This window comes from Dasypus novemcinctus, chromosome 3 (assembly GCF_030445035.2).
Source record: "Dasypus novemcinctus isolate mDasNov1 chromosome 3, mDasNov1.1.hap2, whole genome shotgun sequence".
Taxonomy (NCBI): domain Eukaryota; kingdom Metazoa; phylum Chordata; class Mammalia; order Cingulata; family Dasypodidae; genus Dasypus; species Dasypus novemcinctus.
In genome coordinates this window covers 77,968,210-77,980,354 of record NC_080675.1, presented here as the reverse complement: position 1 = coordinate 77,980,354, position 12,145 = coordinate 77,968,210, and the positions used below count along the sequence as shown (strand labels likewise).

Sequence of the window (12,145 nt, the reverse complement as noted above, 5' to 3'; positions counted from 1 at the left end):
TGTGACAGAGAGGAGAAAGCTCAAAACAGGTAAAGCCTCAGGGAGAGAGAAACTGTTTTGTCTGATAGTTTACAGCTGACTTTGGGAAGAGAGCTGAGACTGATATAGGAAGCCCTGAGAAACAAGCCCTATGCCTGCACCTGAAATCAGGAAGAAGCAGAGCCTCAAGAGGAGGAAGAAACCCTGAGGGGAAGGCAGAGACCAGCCAGAGATTGGTAACCATCTTGCTTCAACACATGGCAACTGACTTTGGTGAGAAGGCAACCTTGAGTTGGACTTTTTACAGCCTTGTAACTGTAAGATTTTACTCCAAATAAATACCCTTTATAAAAGCCAACAGATTTCTGGTACTTTGCACTGGCAGCCTTTGGCAGACTAATACAATTGGTATGCAAATATCTGTTGATTTCTGGTTTTCAGTTTTTCTGGGTATATGCCTAGTAGCAGGATAGCTGGATTATATGACAATTCTATACTTAGCTTCCTGAGGAATCACCAAACTGTCTTCCACAGTGGCTGCACCATTTTACATTCCCACCAGCAATAAATGAGTGTTCCTCTCCAATACTTACAGATTTCCATATTTTTAATGTAGCCATTCTAGTGGGTGTGAAATGGCATCTCATCATGATTTTGATTTTCATTTCCCTGATGACTAATGATGTTGAGCATCTTCGGATGTGCTTTTTGGCCATTTGCATATCTTCTTTGGAGAAATGTCTATTCAAGTATTTTGCCCATTTTTAAATTGGGTTTGCCTTTTTGTTGTTGAGTTGAATGATTTCTTTATATATTCTGGATATTAAACCTTTATTGGATATTTGGTTTCCAAATATTTTCTCCCATTTTGTAGATTGTCATTTTGCTTTCATGATAAAGTCCTTTGAGATCCAAAAGTTTTTAATTTTGATGAGGTTCTATTTATCCATTTTTTTTCTTTTGTTGCTAGTACTTTGGATGTAAAGTTTAAGAAACCATTGCCTAGTTCAAGATCATGAAGATTCTTCCCTACATTTTCTTCTAGGAGCTTTATAGTTCTGGCTCTTATATTTAGTTCTTTGATCTATTTTGAGTTGGTTTTTGTATATGGTATGAGGTAGGGGTCCACCTTATTCTTTTGCAAATGGAGATCCAGTTTTTCCAGCACTATTTGTTGAAGAGACTATTCTTTCCCAATTGAGGGGTCTTTGCCCCCTTGTTAAAAATCAGTTGGCCATAAATGTGAATTGATTTCTGAGCTCTCAGTTTGATTTCATTGGTCTATATATCTATCCTTGGGCTAGTACCATGCTGTTTGATTACTGTGGCTTTGTAATAGGTTTTGATATCAGGAAGTGTGAGTTTACAAGTTTGTTCTTATTTTTCAAGATGGCTTTGACTATTTAGGGCCCCTTAACCATCCACATAAATTTGATGATTGGCTTTTCCATTTCTGAAAAGAAAGTTGGAAATTTTATTGGGATTGCACTGAATCTGTAAGTCACTTTGGGTAGAATTAACACCTCAACAATATTTAGTCTACCAGTTCATGAATATGAATGTCCTTTCATTTATTTATATCTTCTTTGATTTCCTTTAGCAATGTTGTATAGTTTTCTGAGTACAAGCCTTTTCTTTACATTCTTGAATAAATCTTTATTCTTAGATATTTGATTCTTTTAGTTACTATTGTAAATGATTTTTTCCCTTGATTTCTTCTTCCAATTGTTCATTACCAGTGTATAGAAAGACTACTGATTTTTGGATATTGTTCCTTTACCCTGCTACTTTGCTGAATCAATTTATTAGCTCTAGAAGCTTGTTGTGGATGTCTCAGGATTTTCTGTATACAGAATCGTGTAATCTGCAAATAGGTAAAGTTTTCCTTCTTCCTTTCCAACTTGGATGCCTTTTATTTCTTTTCCTTGCCTAATTGCTCAAATTATAACTTCCAGAAAATGTTGAATAACAGTGGGGATAGTGGACATTTTTGTCTTGTTCCTGATATTAGCTGTGGGTTTTTCATACATGCTTTAAGTAGGATGTTAGCTGTGAGTTTTTCATATATGTTTTTTTCATGTTGAGGAAGTTTCCTTCTATTCCTATTTTTCTATGTGTTTTATCAAGAAGGGGTGCTGGATTTTGTCAAAAGCCTTTTTTGCATCAATTGAGATGGTCATGTGTTTTTTTCCTTCATTCTGTTAGTGTGGTCTATTACATTAATTGATTTTCTTACGTTGTATCACCCTTGCCTCCCTGGGATAAATCTCATCATATTGGTTTTGAAGGCACCCAATCAACCAGTCTATATCTTTATGTTTTTGTAAGTCACATTATTACAGTAGATGGACCTAATAGTTTGTTTTTGTCAAAGCAGAGAAAAGTAAAGAATTGTGGTGATTGGCAACAGTGACATATTCTTTTTCTACTTTTATTCTCTGTGCATTTTTCCTTCTCCATTAAGGAAAACAATGATGGCCTCTTTGATAGTAGCTAATTAAATATGATGATTCCTTCATAATAGAAATCCTTATCCAGAATTTGGAAGGCCATTTTTTAAACATTTTTACCTCACCTCTGTAAATCTGGGTTGAAAAATAATGTTTTTACTAAAAGTATATGTATTTTTGTTTTTAAGAACACTAAGACTCTTCTAAGGAAATAAGGAATCTGGACCCATATGAGGTTGCTGTTGTCTCTTGGAGCATATGAGGAATGCATTTCTAAGAATGGACGTGAGTACCACTGGGTACCATTGGGAGATCTGTGCAGATTCCAAGGGTGTTAACAAACTTTCAGACTTTTCAACAACTGAAAAGGTCTATCTTTCAAAACCTTTAACTTGTAGAAGATAGGAAAAAACAGGCATGATGATTCATCTTAAGTATGCCGACAGTCACGCTGACTAGTGCTATCCTTCCTGCAGGCAGCAGAGCAATCTGGCCTCTATGTATGTGGGCGAATGCAGAAGAATCCAGCCATTCTGGAGGACAGTTTGGTGGTTTCCCAAAAAAACTAGCTATAGATTTGCCATATGACCCACAATTCCACTGCTGGGTATATACCCAGTAGAACTGAAAACAAGGACACAAACAGATATATGCACACCAATGTTCAAAGCAGCATTATTCACTATTGTCAAAAGTTGGAATCAACCCAAATGCCCATCAAGAGACAAATGGATAAACAAAACGTGGTATATACATACAATGAAATACTACTCAGCTATAAGAAGAGATACAGTACAAACACATGGGATAACATGGATGAATTTTGAGGACCTTATGTTGAGTAAAGCAAGGCAGGCATTGAAGGACAAATACTACATGACCTCTCTGACATGAAATAAGCAAACCAAACTGTCTCAGAGAGCTAGAGACTGGATGATAGGCCTAAAGGAAATTGAGGGGAAGAGAAAGGTTATGAGCTGACACCTACATAGGTGAAATCTATGATAAAGTATAGGTAAGTATTTGTACAGGGAAGGGATAAGATGGGGCATAGGGATACTTTTGGCTGGGGCTTTGCAGGTTGAGGTGGGCTAGGGTTGGGAGGATGGGTCAGATAGTCCAAGGATTTGGGGGAAAGGTTGGGGGAAACAGATGAATATGGGAGATTGTCGGGTATGTGGTTGAAACTATAATGTTGAGAAAACTCTTTAGAAATACAATAAGGAAGGGTTGCCTGTTTGAGGTGCTTAATGGGGGGCATCTGGTACAGGAGCAGGCTTCTAGGGAGTATGTGAGTGCTCATCTTGTCATAGTGTGTTGTATCATTGGGTGGAGATCCATACAATGAGTGGGAAGGTATACCCCAACCTGGGGAGGCCTGATGTTATCAAACAAAAGGAATTGTGTCTCTCAAGAGAATTGGTGGCTCCCAATGAGGGAGGACAGTCTAGTGTGTCAAGCCCTCAGCATTGTTGCAAATATCTGTGAATCTTGTCCTTCAGGCAGTGAAGCTTGAAGCTTGGTTGTCACTGTGGGCCTAGAGGGGAGGCGGAGTGAGGAATAGAATAGATGGAAGCAGGGTAACTAGGGGGCAATGGAAGTGTTCCAAAAGATCGTGCAATGATGGATATAGGACATGTTAAATTTCACCAAAGATGTACAAAATTCTATAGGCTAGGGAAGCAGATGTGGTTCAATCGATTGGGCTCCCATCTACCACATGGGAGGTGCTTCCCAGGGCCTCCTTGTGAAGGCAAGCTGGCCCACACCCACGGAGAGCTGATGGCCTGCGCCTGCAGATAGCTGGCACAGCAAGATGACGCAACACAGGGAGACAAGCAGACACAGAAGAACATGCAGCAAATGGACACAGAAAGCAGACAGCAAGCAAGGGGGGCGGGGAATAAATAAATAAAAAATATATCTTAAAAAAATAAATCTATAGGCTAAAGTGTAAACCATAATGTAAACCATAATGTAACTAAAAGTTTAAAAAATTGTACAGTCTAAAATATAAACCATAATGTAAACCAAAATGGGACCACGTTTGGTAGCTATGTTTCAATATCTGTACACCAGCTGCAGCAAATATAACATGAACATGTAAAATGATCAATGCTGGGGAAGGGGGAAAAGGGCTTGATGTTGGATATATGGGAGTCCCCTATATTGTATATGTGACTTTACAGTGATCTAAAACTTTTTTGAAGACAAAATGAAAAATGAAAAAAAAAAGGATATAAACACTGAGGAAGGAATGAAAGAAATTGTCTTGCCACTGTACATATAGGGAACACCTATTACAGTGATAAAAGGCAAAACATCAAAAACAAAGTTTTATGATATTTTTCATTTTTTAATACCCCTAATTAAATAGAATATGTATTCTATTTCTAATCTTTAAACCTATCATTACTATTTCATTTTCTTACTAATTGAGAAAAGCATCCTCTTTTAAAGCAGAGTGTACTCTAAAAATGGAATTAAAATAGAGGTGAACTATTTTTGCTAGGGAAAGAAAATCAGTGCATTATGTGTTAAAGGTTTTTTCTTTTTCAGTTTTTTGTTTTTTCTTGTTTAACCTAAGGCTATGAAATGCTCTTGCTCTGTATGAAAAATAATAGGCACCTTTTTCTTTTGTATTTTTACAAATATTTCCATCTTTAAAAGTAGTGATCTCTGGCTTCTGGCTAACATATCCAGATCTAAAGACATTGTCGAAAGAATGTCAATTTGCTCTAGGAGCAATTACACATACGGTATAGGAAAAAGCCAATTTTACTATGCAAGGACCACACATACTGTATGTTTGTTATATTATTTGATATCAAAGCAGAAACATCAAATTTTTTTCTAAAACACACATGAAACAAAGAGCCTGGCTAAGGAACTCCCACATCCAATTCAAGAGATATCTGTTACAGTTTTACAGAGCTTGGCAAAGCTGATATTACTGTTTAACTGGATAGGGGCACTTTTAGTGACTATATGATATGCCATGATTTCTCTAACTTTATACATGTTTTGGGTAAAATAACATGATTTTGATCCCACTTGCCATAAATATAGGCATATTGTCAATGTAAGGTACTGCATCACCAGAGTGATAGCAAGAATTTGCTAATCCTTCTTTACTAGGTGACCTCAAAATATTTAATCAGGCATCAAGGTCATTATCATAGTGTGTTAAAGGGAGTGGTCTTTATACAGCAAAAATTATCATCTTTATTTCATTTTCATAATATGATAACGGTGTTAAGAGTTTCATTCATTTGTTGACTTAGTTCTGTGTGTCTCTGCTCAGTGCCAGACACAGGTAACTGGAATAAAAAGTTAAATGAGACATGACCGTGAGGAAAAAACATCTTTGGGATGGAAGAGGGGAGACTGACAGAAAGGAGTACAATATCAGTGTGGTGGGTGTGATATTTTATACTCAAACACATGCATGCACACACACATACCACACATAAAGATATGGGGGGAAATAATTTCACCAGCATGTAAAAGAAAAGATGGTCAGGGGAAAAGGGAGGGTCATACCAGGGAAGGCTGTGAACACCATGTAAAGAGTTTGAATTTATACTTCAGGGCATATTTCTAAATACTTCCAAAGCACCCTAAAATATAATAATTATAGAATATAGTCCTGGCATAGACATAGATAAATTAATGAACCAGAACAGGGCGGATAAAAAAGAACAGAAAATCTAGATGATGTAAATGTGGAAGTTTAATATTTGTAAAAAAAAGCAATTTAAAAATTCTCAAATAGATTAAAGATTTAAATATTTTTAAAAACCTAAGAAAATGTTTATAATCTTGAGGTTAGAGAATGTCTGGGTATCAAAAAGGAAAAGCTAGATAAAATCACAAAATCACAATCTTCAAAAATCACTAATTTCTTAAAGGTATAAGAAACTATAGTTGTATGACGAATGATAAGCTGGGAAAATCTTTGCCATCTACCCAATAGCCAAAGGATTTGTACCTTTAATATATACTGAGCTCCTCCAAATAAATAAAAATAATGATTGTCTAGTATAGGGAAATGGAATTCTCAAAAAGTGAGGGTACACTTCCCCCCAGCGTCGGACCTGACTCCTGGGGATGATCCTCCTTGGCACCAAGGGATTATTACCAGTCACTAACTGGTGATGCAACTAGGAAGAGACCTTGAATAAAAGGGTCAACTCAGACCAGCAGAATATTTCAACCTACATGTTGGATCAAGTGTCAAAACCTGTTTTTGACCTTGAATAAAAGGGGGAAATGGCAAAGACAAATGAGTTTATATGGCAAGGAGTCTTTCAAAAAGAGTCGGGAGGTATCAGAGGGGTAATGCTTATGCATACCTCAGCAGGACCTCAGAGAGAGCCAAAGTAGATTCAACCCTAGCTGCTGGTTCTCCTGAAGGCTATGGAGATTCACAGGGTACATGGTCATGGCAGATGGATTTGGAGATATGTGCCATGTCAGAGGGCCCTACTTTGGAATTTGTGCTCTTGAGTGTGATGGAGCTGGACTCAGATGTGACCTTCCTACACATGACTCTTCTGTCACTTTTATTGAACAGTGGTTGGTGCTAGGGATGGTGCATACCCAGGGGACTTGAATCTCTGAACTGTTCATGTGCCAGGTGGGCCCTGAGCCTCATCAGAGTTGAGACTCCTACTCTCTGGTTCATTGGACTTACCCAGGTCAACTAACAAAGAGGTGAAGATGGTCAACCACCACACCAGGGAATCAAGAGTGCCAGCAACTGTAAGCAGAGGAATTGCATCCATGATCGATGTGGAATCTAAGCTCCCTCTTGATCTAGAGGTGGAATAGACATCACCATCCCATGGTCCACAGAATGGAGGAATAAAATATGGATTAGAGTAGACTTACTGATATTCTACTATAAAATTATTGTGACTAGTAATAGAAGAAATTGTAGCATTGAGGTGGAGAAAGTGGCCACAGTAGTTGCTGAGCACACGGAGAGGGAAGAAGAGATGTGAGGTGGGGCATTTTTGGAACTTTGAGTTGTCCTAAATGATATTGCAGGGTCAGATGCTGGACTTTATATATATCCTGCCCAAACCCACTGAATGTACTGGGGGAAAGTGTGAACTACAGGGTAAACTATTATCTATGTGGTGCAGTAGTGCTCCAAAATGTGTTCACTGAGTGCAATGACTGTGCCACAATGATGGAGGAAGTTGTTGGTGAGGGAGGAGTGGGGTGGGGGGTAAATGGGAACCTCTTATATTTTTTAACATAACATTCTTTTTGTGATGTATGTATCTTCGAAAAAATACAATTTACAAAAATGATGGGGTGGGAGGTATATGGGAGCCTCTTATGTTTCTTATGTTTTTTAACATAGCATTCTTTGTGATCTATTAACTTTAATTAAAAAAATTGTAAAAAAAACAGTAAGGGTACAAAAATCAGAACTTAATTTTTGGAAGATAATTTGGCAATATCTTTAATTTAGTATGTGCACATCATTTGATTCTGTAGGTCCATAGCTAGAAAGTTATGTTATAGAAATACATAGACAAATGTGCAAAGTTAGTATAAGAATATTTATTGCACTGCTACAATAGTGAAAATTTGGAAGTAAAGGTGGATTGAAGGGATTAATTCAATAAATTACTGTGGTGCTATTAAAAGAATAAACTGAAAGGGAAAGATATCCATGAAATATGTTAAACTGAAATAGATGATTTGCAGAATAGTATTCATAGTATAATCTGGATAGAGAGGTAGTGAACTTGCAGAGGTTAAGAGCATGGTTTTGAGGTCAAACAGACCTGGATTTGAGACCCATTTCTACTACTTACCAACTATGTGAACTTGGGAAAAATTACTTACCTTCTCTGAGTATTGGTTTCTTTATCTGTTCAATTGGAATGGATCTAATAGTACCTACCTCATAGAGTTACGAAGAGATTTTCTAGTACACAATAGGTACTAGATATATACTAGCTATTATTGCCATTGTTTTGTCAGCCAATTCTTTTATGAAAACAACTTCTAAAAGCAAATCTAGTATCCTGTGGAAAATTATGCTGGATAGAGTCTGTAACTAATCTACATATTAAAACCAATTTTAGCTTCTGTAGCCAAAATATTCCATTTATCTTATCATGTAATAGGATAATACATTTTAAATATCTATTTTTTACACAGATCTGTTTTGTTTCATCTTCATTAACCACAGTAAACAAGGAATGCATTTATGAATCATATTTTAGTACCAAAGCAAACAACAAGTAAGTTGAAATAGACAAAGTTAAGAGAACTTGTAAAAATCTCTTTTTTTTTTTTTTTTTGAGATACCAGAGATTGAACCTGGGACCTAGCAGGTGCTCAACTACTGAGCCTCACCCACTCCCTTGTAATAGCTTTAATGGCATAAATCAGAAGTGGTCTTCTAGTCATTAAACAAATTATTAATATCCGTTTGTTTCCATTGTATATATATTCAGTTTTCAATTGTACTGTCAGGCAAAAGTAACAAAGTAGAAAGTCAACCATTTAAATATGTTTCCCTAAAAAAGAATAGTAAAATAATCCATTCAAAGTGAGAAAACATGTTAAGTAGAAATACATTAAAGTGTCTGTATCAACAAGAGTCTATGCATAAAGAACCAAACATACCCTTCTCTTCGGAAAATTGTTCGAAAGCTGTCTCCTAAGCTTCTATAACTGTTAGGATCACCTGTGCCTCTCTGAATCTGGAACCTAGAAATAAAATCAAACAAAAAAACAAGCCAAGTTTAAAATTTTGCCAAATGACTTTTCTCATTTTCCAAAGTCTTAGGAAACTTGGTTTCTTCAGGTTAGTCTAAAATATTCTCATCTTTGCTATAATTTTTATTGATTTATTTGACAAGTAATATTTACCTTATTTTTCTGGCCTTTAAAATTTTGATATTTTTCTATACTTTAATAGAAACTGTAGATTGAGATATTTATCATCTGTTTCTTGGTCAGGCTGATGCACCCTGAGGCATTTATACTTTTTACTTTTGTGAAAAGCATATACAGATGTCATAGATTGTTTTAATGTATAATTCAAAAATCTGAAGATGCATATGAAACAAATAAGTAGCTCCATTTCTTATCTTAATTAGTGTTCCTTGATGGTAATTAAATACAAGGGTTAAAAATACAGAACAGCAAATATGGTCTAACTTTGATCCTGATTGTGGGTTTGGAATTCATTCTGGCAGACAGAAATCTGAGCTTGCAGCATAAATTGGGGTCACATTACTATAGAGTTTCCTATCACCATTTCATGATGGAAAGAGACTGGTCAGTCAGGCTATTTAGATCTTCTCCAAAGCACCAGTGCTCCGCAAATAGTTGGTACTCAAGAAAAATGTGTCACATTTTAGAAAGTTAATTTCTTTTTCTTCTTTGTTTTTCTGGTACAATCTGCATCTCAAAACTCTAACCTTCAAAGTGTGAATGTTTCTTGTACCAGGGTCTTAACTTTTTATTTTCTATTTTGGCCAGGGGTTTGTTTCTAAAGAGTTTTATGACAAGTACTCTCATCTCCCCTACACCCCAGCTGCCTTTCTCTGGTTTATTTAGTCTACGTACTCCTTGTGTTTAACTTCCTGCTTCCAATTCTGAGTTAAGGCCCTTTTCACTTCTTTGCTCTCGTCACAATTTTACCAAGTATTCTTTTAAAAAACTTTTCAAAAACATCTCTAATATTATCTACTTTGAGATGCTTTTCTCCAATTGTCGGCTATGTAATACGACCATAGCTTCTACTTCTATATGGGATGAATTTTATAATTCTAGGCCCCAGAAAATTATGCTGAAAACTAATACTCATCACTGGGAAGAGAAATATGGGCCATGATGTGAACCAATGTATATGAGGTGCAGAGGTGCCCAAAGATGTACTTACCAAATCCAATGGATGTGTCATGATGATGGGAACGAGTGTTGTTGGGGGGGGGGGAGAGGGGGGGTGGGGGGGTGGGGTTGAATGGGACCTCACATATATATTTTTAATGTAATATTATTACAAAGTCAATAAAAAATAAAATAAAAAAAAAAAGGGTTAAAAAAAAAAAAAAAAAAAAAAAAAAAAGAAAGGGGTAACTTTGTTAGTCCTTCTCTTAAAAGAAAAAAATGTGTTTTTGGTGATGCATTCAACATGGTCCCTGTTTTTTGTTTTTTTTGTGTTTTTTTTTTAACAGTGACACTTTCTTCTGTATATTCCCCCAGTATCTTATTTTTTTCATTTTATCTTCAAAGAAGCTTTAGGTTACAGAAAAGTCACATAGAAAATACAGGGGATTCCCACATACCCAATGCCCTGCCCTCTTTCCATTATCTCCTATTAAATAACAATTTACTACAACTGATGTACAAATATGGAAGGATTGCTACTAACCATGATCAATGGTTCACTTTATGGTTTACATTTTGCACTGCACACTTTTTAGGTTTTGACGGAATTTAAAATGGTTGATATCTATGATTGCAAGTTGAGATATGACAATTGTTTAATGCCCTAAAAATACCCTATGTTCCATTTATTCTATTCTTCTCTCCTGCCTCCCCTTGGAACCTATGGTAACCACTAAGTCTTTTATTTTTTTTTAAGATTTATTTATTTTTCCTTCCCCTCACCACCCCCTCCCTCACCCTGATGTTTTTGCTGTCTATGTCCATTTGCTGTGTGATCTTCTATATCTTTTCTCTTTTTTCTCTTCTCATCTTTCTCCTCTAGGATTCACTGGGGTTCAATCCTGGGGACTTCTGATGTGGAGAGAGGTTCCCTATAAATTGTGCCGTCTCAGTTCCTGGTCTCTGCTTGCAACTGGCTCTCCCCTTCATCTCTTTTTTGTTGCATCATCATCTTGCGCATGACTCTCTTATGTGGGCACTGGCTCACCATGCTGGCACTGGTTCACCACACGGGCACTCACATGGGCACTTGGGTCACCACATGGGCACTTGGCTTGCCACTGGGCACTTGCGTGGGCACTCAGCTCACCATGTGGGCACTGGCCTGCCATGCAGTCACGCTTTCCCTTCTTCTTTTTCACCAGGAGGTCCCAGGGATTGAACCCAGGTCCTCCCATATGGTAGGCAGAGGCCTTATCACTTGAGTCACATCCGCCTCCCCCACTAAGTTTTAATTTTTGAAGAATGAGATTCATGGTTACGTGCAATAATATTGAGGGCTTGACATATAGTCTGTTTTCTTTTTTTCTTTTATTTTTTTAAAGATACTTAGATTATACAAATGTCATATAAAAAATATAGGAGATTCCCATATGCCTGCTCCCCACACCTCCCACATTTTCCTACATTAACAACATGTACCTCAGTAGTAAGGTACGTTCATTGCAATTGATGAACACATTTTGGAGCATTGCCATTAAGCATGAATTTAAGTTTACATTGTAGTTTACAGTGTCTCCCACACAGTTCTGTAGATTATGACAAGATTTATAACGGCCTGTATCTGCTGTTGCAATGTCATTCAGGACAATTCCCAAGTCCTGAAAGAGCCCCTGTATTTCTCCTGTTTTTCCCTCTCCCTGTCCCCAGAACCTCCAGTGGCCACTGCTTCCACATCAATGATACATTTCTTTCCACTACTAGAATCACAATAAGTCTATAGTAGAATATCAATATGTCTACGTTAGTCCATAGTTCATTCCCCAATCCTGAGGATTCTGGGATGGTGA

General features: G+C 36.9%; 1 protein-coding gene and 1 long non-coding RNA gene across 3 annotated transcripts in view; one reads left to right on the top strand and one right to left on the bottom strand.

Annotated features, from left to right (window-relative positions):
* Positions 1–248, top strand: part of LOC139437929 (uncharacterized) — a 29,145-nt gene extending 28,897 nt beyond the window's left edge. Inside the window, exon 6 of the long non-coding RNA XR_011647810.1 lies at positions 151–248. This is a non-coding gene — a long non-coding RNA (uncharacterized lncRNA). The remainder of the gene's footprint in view (positions 1–150) is intronic.
* Positions 1–12,145, bottom strand: part of SLC25A21 (solute carrier family 25 member 21) — a 560,688-nt gene that overhangs the window by 158,350 nt on the left and 390,193 nt on the right. For both annotated transcript variants that reach the window (XM_004465782.5, XM_071213973.1), the window contains exon 3: positions 9,084–9,167. In XM_004465782.5, coding sequence (XP_004465839.1) covers positions 9,084–9,167 — 84 coding nt within the window. The remainder of the gene's footprint in view (positions 1–9,083; positions 9,168–12,145) is intronic.